The sequence below is a fragment of the Danio rerio genome, chromosome 16, assembly GCF_052040795.2.
Source record: "Danio rerio strain M-AB ecotype USA chromosome 16, GRCz13ab, whole genome shotgun sequence".
In the NCBI taxonomy this organism is placed as follows: Eukaryota; Metazoa; Chordata; class Actinopteri; order Cypriniformes; family Danionidae; genus Danio; species Danio rerio.
In genome coordinates, this window is record NC_141036.1 from 60,221,181 (window position 1) to 60,235,129 (window position 13,949).

A 13,949-nucleotide genomic window follows, 5' to 3' on the forward strand; every position below is an offset into this window, starting at 1 on the left:
CACGTGCACAGACATGCGCACACACAAAAAGACCCACAAACCAAACACATGCAAGCACATGCACACACAAACAAATGCACACAAACACATGCATAAGCAAAAACATGTACACGCAAAAACACCTGCAAACACACATGCACACAAACACATGAACACAAACATGAACGCACACACATGCACACACAAATAAACAAACATGCCCACACAAAAAAACTAAAACACATATGGACACACACAAACACATGCACAAAAACACACAAGCACAAAAGCACATGCACACAGAGACAGTTACACAGAGCACGTTCTGCATGGCACACTTTAAAGCAGACGTGAATGTTCACCTTGACGGAGAAGATGTTAGCGGCGTGTCCCGTGTGCATAGTGATCAGTTTACTGTGTCTGAAAGGATCCCAGATGATGGCGTGCTGATCGTCTGAACCCGACGCCAACAGACTGGAAAAAAACACGAGTTTAGTGTGTTTATGAATAAACACGTCTGGCTTTAAAGTCATAAAATATAACATAAATATAATAAAATCGAAAACACGTTTCTAAAAATGTCTGCGTCCCCGTAGTAAAGTGTAATGTTGCACATATACAAATGATGAAAAAGCATCACCATAAACAATTTATTTTGTGACACCACAATATAAACCAAAGGGCATAATGGGAAACGACTGACTTTTAATTTTGTCTATACGATATACCCTCACCGGCCACTTTATTAGGTACACCTTACTAGTACTGTGTTGGACCCTTTCTGCCTTCAGAACTGGCTTAATCTTTCATGGCGTAGATTCAGCAAGCTACTGAAAATATTCCTCAGAGGTTTTGCTCCATATTGTCATGATAGCATCACACAGTCGCTGCAGATTTGTCGGCTGCACATCCATGATGCCAATCTCCCGTTCCACCACATCCCAAAGCTGCTCTATTGGATTGAGCTCTGGTGACTGTGGAGGCCATTTGAGTACAGTGAACTCATCGTCATGTTCAGCAGTCTGAGATGATTGAGCTTTATGACATGCTGCGTTATCCTGCTGGAAGTAGCCATCAGAAGATGGAGACACTGTGCTCATAAAGGGATGGACATGGTCAGCAGCAATACTCAGGTAGGCTGTGGCGTTGATGCTCAATTGGTACTAATGGACCCAAAGAAAATCTCCCCCACACCATTACACCACCACCACCAGCCTGAACCGCTGATACAAGGCAGGATGATCCATGCTTTCATGTTGTTGAGGCCAAATTGTGAGCCGAGCATCTGAATGTGTCAGCAGAAATGGAGACTCATCAGAGCAGCAACGTTTCTCCAATCTTCTATTGTCCAGTTTTGGTGAGTCTGTGTGAATTGTAGCCTCAGTTTCCTGTTCTTAGCTGACAGGAGCGGCACCCGGTGTGCTCTTCTGCTGCTGTAGCCCATCCGCCTCAATGTTGGACGTGTTGTGTGTTCAGAGATGCTCTTCTGCTTATTTGAGTTACTGTTGCCTTTCTATCAGCTGGAACCAGTCTGGCCATTCTCCTCTGACCTCTGGCCTAATCAACAAGGCATTTGCGCCCACAGAACTGCCGCTCACTGGATATTTCCTCTTTGTCGGAGCATTCTCTGTAAACCCTAGAGATGGTTGTGCATGAAAATCCCAGTAGATCAGCAGTTTCTGAAATACTCAGAGCAGTGCGTCTGGCAGCAACAACCATGCCACGTTCAAAGTCTCTTAAATCCCCTTTCTTTCCCATTCTGATGCTCGCTTTGAACTGCAGCAGATCCTATTGACCATGTGTAAATGCATTGAGCTGCTGCCATGTGATTAGCTGATTACAAATATGCATTAACGAGCAGTAGGACAGGTGTACCTAATAAAGTGGCCGGTGAGTGTTTATCGTATTGCACAGCTCTAGACTGAACACAACTTACTCTCCTTTCTCATTCCACTCCAGACAGTTGACACAGCCTGAGTGACCCTGAAAAATACACAATTAACAAACAATACGTTAATATTAGAGCAGGAAGCACAAATCCAATAGTTATTCACACTTAGGATGATAACTATAAATATTAATATAATGATAGACATATTTCTGCCCAACCACCACAGGATAACAATCTGTTTATTTTATTAGTTGATGCTTTTTTTGGCGACGCAGTTGCACACTGATTCGTCTCACAGCAAAAAGGTCGCTGGTTTAAGCCTCAGCTGGGTCAGTTGCTGTGTGGAGTTTGCATGTTTTCCCCGTATTGGCGTGGGTTTCCTCCGGGTGCTCTGGTTTCCCCCACAAGTCCAAAGACATGTGCAGGGTTCAACGCTAAGGATTTTTTATATGGGTCCGATCGGGCCATTGGTTGAGATTTTTACTTGCCCTGCCAAAATTTTCACTGGCCCCACCAAAAAAACTAAAAAGTTAATAGCTATTTCTTAGCCACATATTTTAAATAGTGGCAAAATTATGCCTGTGAATCTAGAACTTAAACATTTTAAATATGTTAATAAATGTATAATGAGCAAAATTCGTAATTTTATGCAAATGAAAGAGCAGTATGAAAAATGTGCTAGTATTTTAATGCAATTCTAAATAGTTTTTATAAAAATGGCTTTCCAAACTGACAACAGTTTTTTTTTTTCTTTTTTTCAGTTTCTTAATTTTGTTCCCATCTAATTGTCTGCTTCTAAGACTTTAGAAACAGACGTTTTCTTTTAGCCTCATTATTTAATTATGTTACCATGTTGCCATCTTTTCGCTGTGCTGGTTGTTACCAGGTTACAAAAAAAAAAGTGCTCATCGTTACTGGCCGATAGGGGCCAGTAACAATCCTGTCTACTGTCCCGAGTGTCTTTCACGCTGGCCCCGGGCCACCGGGCAGTCCTTACTGTTGAGCCGTGATGTGGTACAGGTGAACTGGGTAAGCTAAACTGGCCGTAGTGTGTGTGTGTGTGTGTGTGTGAGAATGAGAATGAGTGTGTATGGATGTTTCCCAGTGATAGGTTGCGGCTGGAAGGACATCCGCTGCCCTTCCACAAAAAAAAAAGTGCTTAATAAGTTGGCGGTTCATTCCACCGTGGCAACCCCAGATTAATAAAGGAACTAAGCCGAAGAGAAAATTAATGAATGATGCTTTTCTTTTTGTATTGACAGCTTTTATCCAGCAGGGGTCCGCAGTGTTTCATTGCTTAATTATTTATTATTCTTAATTACAGCAGCGGTCTGAACTCTGCTGCTGTTTTACATTTAGAATGATTATTAAAACTCCATCTCTATCATTATAATTACCATGCTTAATGTGAGAACGGCCTTTGAGCTGTGTGTAGGAATAGAGTCATAATTACTGATTTTTCTTTTATATCAAAATGATTACAGTATTAAGTAAAGATCATGTTTTATAAAGATATTTTCTAAATTTCCTAACATAAATATATTAAAACGTAATCTCCGGTTATGAATAAGCATTGCTAAAAAACTGTGTGTGTGTATGATATAACCTGACGACTGTGAAGTATAAAGCAATAATTCATAAATCACCTGTAGTTCGGCCTCCAGCCCCAAACGCTTGATGAACGGGTCAGTGACATGATAGTGCCTCTGGAAGTCCAGCGCTCTGTTCTCCTGCACACACACACAAATTATTAGTACTATTTAGAGGAATTACTAGAAAACATGTACCCAAAAAAAAGATCAATAATGTTGAAGTCCATGTGAACTACAAGTTGCTGCAGATTTTAATACAGTATGATGACGTATTTCCAAATGAAACTAAATATTGAGTAGGGGGCAGGGTTTGAGCTCCGCCTCTAATCTTTCACTCACAGCAAACTATCGATTGAAGAGGCATGGCTAAGCCAATCAGAAAAGGACTGGTATTGCAAAGCAGATGAGCAAAGTTTTTTTTCCAATCAGTTACCTTGCACAGATGTATTGTTCACTTTAAGACAAATGATGTGCGCTTGCAAAATAAACACTGTACATTTAGATTTCATGCACTTTTTAAAGGCAGTCCATGTCGCTCCTGTTGCTGTTCATTTAAAACTCCACATCTATAATCCTCTTAGTCTATGCTGACATCATCTTCAGCAGCTCAAACACTCTAATGGCTAATGGCTGCTTCTCACTTAGGGCTGCTGTTTATGCTAATGAGATGGTCACTAGTGGGCGGAGCTTTCCCCCTCTGATGACACGTGCAAAGGGAGAATGTCAATCAAAGTGTTTCTGCTGACTGTTTTTATCAAGCCTGATCATATACAACCGAATTAATTCATGTTGCCCATTAGAGGCTGGAGATATTCACACACTGATGTCACTCAAATGGGTTTAAACCCCTTATAAAAGTGTTTTTTGCATAATAGCTCATCTTTAAGTAATAATGCAGTGTTTATTTTTTCTCTGATTGGGGTTTACTAGCTGGAGGGCAACCTGTCCATCAAAATGAGATCCACCAATAGCAAGCCACAACCATCCAAGATAGAAAATCAAGCCCCGCCCACATTTAGTGTTGACCCAATAAGGGAAATACAGCACGTTAGAGATGATATCGCAAATCTCAGATTATACATATACTAATGCCATTTCTATTTCACGATGACTTTTCTAAATGTTTTTCCTGAATTCTGTGTTTGCTCACCCTGATCTGCCGGTGCAGGAGATCCCCAGTGATGTTCCTCAGTGTCATGGTCTCACAGCACGTCATGGAGCGTCCAATCAGCGCTCTGCATTTAAGTGCCAAACATCTGCAAACATCTGCGCAAAAATAAAAAAGCCTCTCGCAGAGGCCGAGATCCTACAGGCAAAAACACAAGCAGAGCAACATGTGATCCGCGTACTCACGTCCAAACAACATTGCTTCTAATCTCTTCTGTTCATCAAGAATGCATTTAATTGATCACATATAATGCAGTAAGTATTATTACAACTTGAAATAGCTGTTTTCTATGACACTAAATTAATAATAAGCTTTAAAAATAAATAAATAAATAAATGACTATTTTTTGCAAGTAATCTCTTCTGTTCATCAAGAATGCATTTAATTGATCACATATAATGCTGTAAATATTATTACAACTTAAAACTTGAGCTGTTTTTTATGACACTAAATTAATAATAAGCTTTAAAAAAATAAATACATTTTGTCTGTTCATCAAGAATGCATTTATTTGATTAAAAATAATGCAGTAAAATATTATTATGATCTATAATAGCTGTTTTTTATGACCTTATTTTAAAAATAATTGATCAAATTAAATGCAGTAAAATATTTTTGCAATAAAAAGTACCTGATTTATAAGAAACTAGCTTTCAAATAACCTAATAAATAAATTACTACTTTATAATTTTACTATTTATAAATCAATAAATTACTATTTTAATGCAGTAAAATGTCAAAATAGTATTAAAATAGTTGTTTTCTATGACACTAGATTAAAAATAAACTTTAAAAATAATTAAATGACTATTCTTTGCAAGTAATCTCTTCTGTTCATCAAGAATGCATTTATTGGGTCAAAATAACACAGTAAGATTAGTGAAACATTATTACAATTTAAAGTAGCTGTTTTCTATGACACTAGATAAAAAATAAACTTAATAATTAAATCAATAAATTTAACTTTTTTGCAAGTAACTTCTCCTGTTCAGCAATAATCCATTTAATTGATTGACTGATATAATGCAGTAAATATTATTAACATTTAAAATAGCTGCTTTCTATGACACTAGATTAAAAATAAACTCAAAGTATAAATATATTGCAATTTTTTGCAAATAATCTCTTGCTCATATCAATCAATAATGTATTTGTTATATTATTTGAAAATATTATTTTGAAAATGCATTATATTATTTGAAAATAATGCAGTAAATAATGCAGCTGTTTTCCAGGACACTAGATTAAAAATAAACTAACAAAATAAATCAATAAATGACTATTTTTTGCAAGTAATCCCTTCTGTTCATCAAGAATGCATTTATTCGATCAATAACAGTGTAGTAAACTTTGTGAAATAATATTACAAGTTAAAACAGCTGTAGTCTATATGAATATACAGTAAATGTCATTTATTTTTGTGATTTAAAGTTGAATTGTCGTCTTCAGTCACATGATCCTTCAGAAATCAGTGTAATATTAGGATTTATTTGACAATCAATAAATATTTGTGAGTATTATTTTTACTGAAAACAATCATTCTGCTTTATATTTCGGTGCAAACTGATGCATTTAATTTTTTTAGCAATCACAAGTAATAATTTCAGAAAAGCATTTCTGATCGAATAATTGTCGGATTATAAATGCCATGGTCACAACTTTTGATCGATTTATGCAACATTGATGATTTAAAGCATTCATATTTATTTAAAATGCTAATAATATTAGATATATTTCAAACTAGCAAATAGATTTTAATCAAAAGTTTCTCACCAGTACTCAGCATACGATAACATCGCAGCTTTTATTATTTCAAATCTGCCATAATCAAATTAAATATGTTCATAAATAATTCATTTAAAATCTGCACATATTATTAATACATTCCGCATCATCTGAACAGTGTCATACAGTTTTCCAGTATAGTTTATCAAGCATATCTAACACATTTAACACAAGCCAGCATAGATGTATTGACTGTAAATAAGTGCGTGGATGTGAAATAAACTAAATATATTGAAATAATGTGTCTGTCAGCTGATGTGACGCTTCACCAAAACATAAACAACAGACTGGACTAGCATTAGCCGATTAGCGAAAGCATCAAAACTGCGCATTCAAACCATTCTGACAGCTCTAAACACCCAGAAAGCACATTTAAACACGTTAAATTATGTTTATTTATAAATCAACAGCTAATGTCAGCAGTGTGTACGTGTCTGTGTAGTGTGTATGTGTGTTTAAAGCGTCTTACCTGGGAGTCTGGCCTTTATCTACGCAGATCCAGAGCTCCAAATTGGCCCGTAAAACTCAGATACAATCTCTCGAATTAATCTAAACACCTTAATTAATCGCTGTTAATGAGGCTGGGGAAAAATTAACTAGCTGTTATGCAGCATTGGTGAGATTTTGAAGCCACAGAAATAACGAGCTTCCTTGACTGAACGCTGACAGCGTGGGTTGCCAGATCCGTTCATATACAGTCCGGCGATCGACGTGTTTAGACAAAAAGAAATGAATACATTAATTAATGAATTTTTAAAAATCCAACCTTGATGTCTTAAATCAGATTTGTATAATGTTATATTAGTAATATCATGTAATTTATTTAATTGACATGCCTGTAATTGCACTTTTTTCAACGGAACGCGATGTAAAAACACTGATTTGACATTTTTTTCCTGAAAACATTAATTAAACCAAAATAATCGCTCCAAATGATTTTCTTCACAAATATTATTGTAATATTTACGTGTATTGATTTTAGATGTATACTGTTCTAATATGGATTGAAGGCTTTTGAACCTAAAGGAATATCTGGCAACCCTATCATTTTCTCAACGCAGTTCCTGTTTGAGCCGAAAGTAAATTTACAAAATACAAGTCATCTGGGGTCAGTTGTATAAAGCGCTTATAGAAGTCTTCAAAAAGTTAGTCATATTTTTGTTTTACTAAAGACTGTAACTTATTAAATTATATTTAAATAACCTAAGGTGAACTGTGCTGACTTTAATATGAAAACTAGGCTAGCTGGTGAAACTACTATACACATAAACTTAATAAACATGCATAAAGTAGCTTAAATCCTTCATAAATCAAACTTTCATACGCAATTGAAACTACTGCACATAAAAGCAGACATTTTTGCTGTTATGCTTTTGATATAATGTATTTTTTTAATGAATGTGTAAGTAATTGTACTTACTTTGCAATGAAACTAATAAATAAAGGAAAATGCTGCATGGCGTTACTCTGAAAACTTTACAAAAGCATCAGATCATGACCTGAACTTCAGATTATTTACTTTACATTGATTTATCTAATGTGTTTTAAATGAGCACTACTCTGTGGTTTGATTATTCATGAATGTAAAAGAATATCTGGCAACCCCAAAATGTTCTCAAGTCATTTCCTGATTAAAGATAAAAATTACTAAATACTTAGATGACCATTAAGCAGTTGTGTAAAGTAACTAAATACAAATACTCAAATGACTGTAATTCAGTAGTTTTTCTCACTAATTGTAATTTACCAAGTATAGTTTTATTAATGTGTACTTTACTTTCCCCTGAGTACATGTTTAGTGCAGTATCTGTACTTTTACTCCACTACTGTCCTTCAGCCTGCAGTCACTACTTTAATTCGTATCTGATTAGTATGGCCAGACAGAATCTGCAGACATTTTTTGCTGTTTCTGCTGAGAATATATTGTTTGAAAATCTGCGGATTTATGCTGAATGATTTTAGGAACATCATTACTAAAAACCTAATATATGAATCAAAATTAAAAAAATAATATTAATTAAATAAATAAACATTTAGCTAATGTTTACAATGCAAATCCAATTAGATCCACTTATTTGGTGAACAAAGGAAGTCTCTTATTTAATATATCCACTAAAAGACCGAAAATATTACTGCACAAACTATATTGTACATAAATCAGATGAACACTTTAATATTACTATTATTATATCATAGTAATATTAGTGAAATTAATGTGAATACATATAATGATTGAATAAATATAAATGTACACACATTTACAAAATGATTTACTGAATGATGGGATAAAAAAATGGAGAGGGGTCTGTCTGCAGACCTGGTGTAGTGCAATCTGAGCTGCATCCAATGCTTTTTAATGGGCTCACCTGACCCCACCCCTAACCCTACCCATCACAGTGAAGTCACTCACTCCATTGAGTGCATTGTGTCTGACATTGCATCTCTGAGTGATGCATTCTCAGCTTGCATCATTAAGGCTGCATCCAGATACTATTGGCAAAATCTATGGATATCAGTGTGGGCCTACTGATTAGTCCTTGTTTAACTATTTGTTGGTGAAACTAGCATGAAAACTAAATGTACAATGTCTATTTTGTTAGCGCACATTGTGTAAGTCCATGTAAATTAAGCGACACAATGGCTCCGTGGTTAGCACTGTCTCACAACACAAAGGTCTCTGGTTTACATCCTGGCTGGGCCAGTTGGATTTTCTGTGTGGAGTTTGCCTGTTTTCCCAATGTTGAGTGAATGAGTGTGTATGCGTGTTGTCCAGTACTGTATTGCAGCTGAAAGGGCATCCGCTATGTAAAACAAATGCTGGATAAGTTATCGGTTCATTCAGCTGCAGTGACCCCTCATAATTAAAGGGACTAAGCTGAAGGAAAATTAATAAATGAATAAATCTTTAATCAATATCTGCCTGCTCTTAAACTTCAGTCGTTCTCTGATTGGCTGAAATATGCGTAGACACGCCCCTCCAACTGTTAGTTGCTCAGAGTGAAAAATGAGAGGAGGAGCTTAAAAATAAGCCCCGCCCTCTACTTAAAATTCAGTTTCAGTAAACAAGTGGGTAGGTTTAAATTAATAAAGTACTGGGTTGCAGCTGGAAGTGTAAAACATATGCTGGAATAGTTGGTGGTTCATTCCAACGTGACGACCCCTGATGAATAAGGGACTAAGCCGAAGGAAATTGAATGAATTAATTATTTTATCTTTGTCACGATGACAGCACATAGTATTTAGATATTCTTCAAGACACTAGTATTCAGCTTAAAGTGACATTTAAAGGCTTCACTAGGGTAATTAGGGTAAAGTTAAAGTAATTAGGCATTGTATAATACTGGTTTGTTCTGGAGACAATACAAAACTAATATTGCTTAAGGGGGCTAATATTATTGACCTTAAAATGGCTTTAAAACAGTTAAAAACTGCTTTTATTCTAGCTAAAATAAAACAAAGACTTTCTCCAGAAGAACAAATATTATAGGAAATACTGTGAACATTTCCTGAATCTGATAAACATCATTTGGGAAATATTTGAAAAAGAAAACAGGAGGGCAAACAATTCTGACTTCAACTGTGTGTGTGTGTGTGTGTGTGTGTGTGTGTGTGTGTGTGTGTGTGTGTGTGGTAGGGAGCGTGGGACTCTGCATGTGGAGAATGAGCTGCTGGAGAATGCCATGCGTCCCCCTGCTGGCTGAGACGACACACTGTGGCACCTGTGCAATGGCAGTCTGCAGACGTAGATCCAGGCAGTTTTACACCCCTGTTGTCCATTATGCGTCCAGTAGAGAGCGACAGCACAAAATTATTATGAGCCTCTAGAACTGTATCACAATCATCATAAATATTTACATTAGATGTCAAGTTCAATATATTAATACAGCCATTTTCCAACCATTTTCCCACAAGACTGCACAAAGTGCTTTACAGAGAAATAAACGAACAATATGGGCATGAAAACGGTAACAGCAATAGGCACATAATAAGAAAGAACATAGAAAGTGTATCAATAAAAAGAGCAAAAAATAAAAATATTAATTTTGGCCTAATTAAAAGATGCCACCACAGTTGACCAACACTAAACACGATTAAGAACGGGACGGTTTTGATCCCCTCCCCACTCCCAACACCAGGGGCCTCATGTACGAAGACTTGCGTGGAAATCTTACTAAAACATTGCGTACGCACAAAGCTGTAAATGTGCGTACGCAGAAAAAAATTCAGATGTATGAAACACTGCGTACGCCGAGTCTCACGCATATTCTTTTGTACATCCGAATGAACGTGAAACTGAGCGCAACATGCACGAGCACAAAACCCCTCCCTGCCTCCTCCCCCGTATGAATATGCTAATGACTATGCTAATGGCAAAACCCAACGAAAAAGCAATGGCAAAAGCAAGCAAAAAGAGAAAATTTGAACAGAATGTGAATTGGAGGTGCTGCTTTCGGAGGTAGATCGGAGAAAAGCGGTGTTATTTGCAAGTTTGTTTTTCGGAATTAACAACAAAAGAAAAAAAAATAGAGTGGGAGAGTTTAGCTGATGCGGTTAACACAGTTGGGTCTGAACATCGCACTGAGTGCATTAAAAAAAATAGTCTGGTTTATATCTGTAAAATGTTGCAGCACTCTGAACAGTCTCAGTGGCGCTCTCGTAAGATGCATGTGATCATGTTTTGACACGTTCGAGTATGAACTCGGCTCGAATCCAGCGTCTGATGAACTCTTTCTTCTTTTTTTTCCCCCGCTACATATCATATTTTGCCTACTATTTATCAAGAGAAAGACTAGTAGGAATCATCAATAAGTTTGTGCATCATATTTTATTTGCACATTTATTGAATGGAAATGTTTCTGATTCACGCATGCAAATTCATCTTCAGATAGTGTCTTTATAGCAATGTGCGTGCGGTAGATAGCTCAGATTACATTGGGAAAACAGGCGACTGCTGCAAATTGCGCTTTAATGTTTAGCTGGTCAACTGTATGGTATGGAAATCTTACATACCTACTAGATGAACCCGTCTCATACAGCTGCCATTGCAAGGCTCAGACACTTTGTAGAGAGGAATTTAACACAACTGCCTCTAGGAGTCGCCAATGGAAATAAAACAGACACGCACAACAAATGTGCGTACGCCTGCCAAGAAGCTGCCGTGAACCTGCGCACATTCCCACGTTCAGTTCATTGTTAGTAAATCCAAACGTGAGCGATTCTGAGCGTGAAACCTGGCGTACGCAAAGTTTTTGTGCGTACGCAGCGTTGATACATGAGGCCCCAGGGGCGGACTGGGACTAAAAATCAGCCCTGGCATAGTAGCCACACCAGCCCACATTACCACACCAACACAGCCCCACCCAAGGACACGCACATTCACTACTTTTATTTGTGTACAGATGGTAAAATTATACGAGCAGTACCTATTTAAGAGATATTTAAACATTTAATGTATGTGACTAAAACAAAAACAACCCATTTATATATGCAATAATGTCATAAATTTTCTTTTTGGCTTAATCCCTTTATTAATCTGGGAATCGCCAACTTATCCTGCATATGTTTTATACAGTGGATGCCCTCAAAGCTGCAACCTATTACTGGGTTACTCAATTCCCAATTGGCCTACCCAATTCACCTATAGCATGTGTTTGGACTTGTGAAGGAAACCAGAAGCAAACCCACGCGAACATGCAAACTCCACACAGAAACACCAACTGACCCAGATGAGGCTCAAACCAGCGACTTTCTTGCTGTGAGGCGACAGCACTACCTACTGCGCCACTGCACTGCCCCCTTTCGAGACTAGTTCTTTTATTTTATGTAATTGGCAATGTCTGACTTGACTGCCTTTCCCTTTTTATGGTCCATCTCTGACAATTAGCTTGTGTTGCACTTAGGGTTTGTTTGACATTCTTGCCAAATTTTGATTATGTCTGCGTAACCTCAGATTGGGTCGACCCATCTCGAAACCAGCCGGTTGTTGCTGATTGGGCCAATGCATAACATTTACTGTTATTCTTACTTTTATCACCATCATCATCATAATATTCACATCTCGCACGAGATAAAAGCTGCCTACATTTAAAAAACAATACATATGAAAAAATAAAAAAAATAGCTGACCGGCCCACATTTAAAAAATGGTCCGGCCCTTCTGGCATTTGCCAGAATTGCCAGATGGCCAGTCCGCCCCTGCCCAACACCCCCCTGAAGGGAAGGGCTTATGCTTCAAAAGACCTAGAAAATAAATGAGTCTTTAACTTAGACTTAAAAATAGGCAGCAACGAAGCCCTTTTAGTTATAATGGCAGGGCGTTCCAGAGGCGAGGACCTGCTATGGCAAAAGCATGTTCGCCCTACTTTTAAGGTGGGCCTTTGGAACTTTTAATAAAACTTTACGTCACCTACCCTGTTGTCAATAGAGCCGCCATTTTACAGGGTAGCGCTCCTTTGACATGAATGTGAGACCAAAGTGCAGTGGGGACTGTGGCCATCCAGAGCCAAAGATATACATATATATGTATATATATATATATATATATATATATATATAAATATATATATATATATATATGATCAAGAGTTTTCCCGGTGGTCAGTATGCAAATTTGTTTTTAATTACAAAAAATTATAATTTTACATCACTTTTCTTTCTATGGATAAGTGACATTACTGACAAAGAGTGTGTGTTTGTGTTCATGGAGATGTATTATCCTCCCTCCCTGTTAAATTTGGTCTAATCCATGTCCTGAAACACACCTCCTCTCCTGCTTTCACTTCTCATTCTAACAGAGGGGGCGATACATTTGTGAATGAATCACTGTTATGAACGACTCGTTCCCTTAGCCGACAATAATACACGTTTCTGGCAGTGCAGCATCTTGCTGTCATATTTCATTTACATTGTTTGCTGATTTTATTCAACACTTTAGTTTTGACTAGTGCGGTTGAATGACTTTTGTCCTGGGAGCACTGTACCAATATGGCGGCACTATTGACGCATGATCAGGGTCCGTATGTGATATCTAATGTATATATGCGCAATCATCACAACAAGCCAAACACAACACGACGAAAAGGCATGTTAAAACAACAGCAATGTTAGTTTGGTGTACTACACCTCACTTTCTTCATTCATTTCATTTTCCTGCGGCTTAGTCACCACAGAGGAATGAACCTTCAACTATTCCAGCATATGTTTTACACAGTGGATGCCCTTCCAGCAGCAACCCAGTACTGGGAAACACCCATACACTCTTATTCACACACACACTCATACACTGTGGCCAATTTAGTTGATCAATTCCCCTATAGCGCATGTGTTTGGACTGTGGGAGAAACCGGAGCACTCTGAGGAAACCCACGCCAACACGGGGAGAACACGGGAACTCCACACAGAAATGTCAACTGACCCAGCCGTGACTCGAACCAGTGACCTTACTGTGAGGCGACAGTGCTAACCACTGAGTCACCGTGTTGCTCCTATGTTCAGACAAAAAAAAAAGCTGAAAACATGAAAATGTAATCCAAGA

General features: G+C 37.5%; 1 protein-coding gene across 4 annotated transcripts in view; it reads right to left on the bottom strand.

Annotated features, from left to right (window-relative positions):
* Positions 1-13,949, bottom strand: part of wdtc1 (WD and tetratricopeptide repeats 1) — a 30,992-nt gene that overhangs the window by 16,266 nt on the left and 777 nt on the right. For 2 of the 4 annotated variants that reach the window (XM_087286144.1, XM_087286142.1), the window contains exons 2-5: positions 4,613-4,768; positions 3,517-3,600; positions 1,916-1,962; positions 342-453 (exon numbers count right to left, since the gene is read on the bottom strand). In XM_087286144.1, the coding sequence (XP_087142270.1) occupies positions 342-453; positions 1,916-1,962; positions 3,517-3,600; positions 4,613-4,678 (309 nt within the window). In that variant the 5' untranslated portion in view covers positions 4,679-4,768. 4 annotated transcript variants of the gene reach the window in all.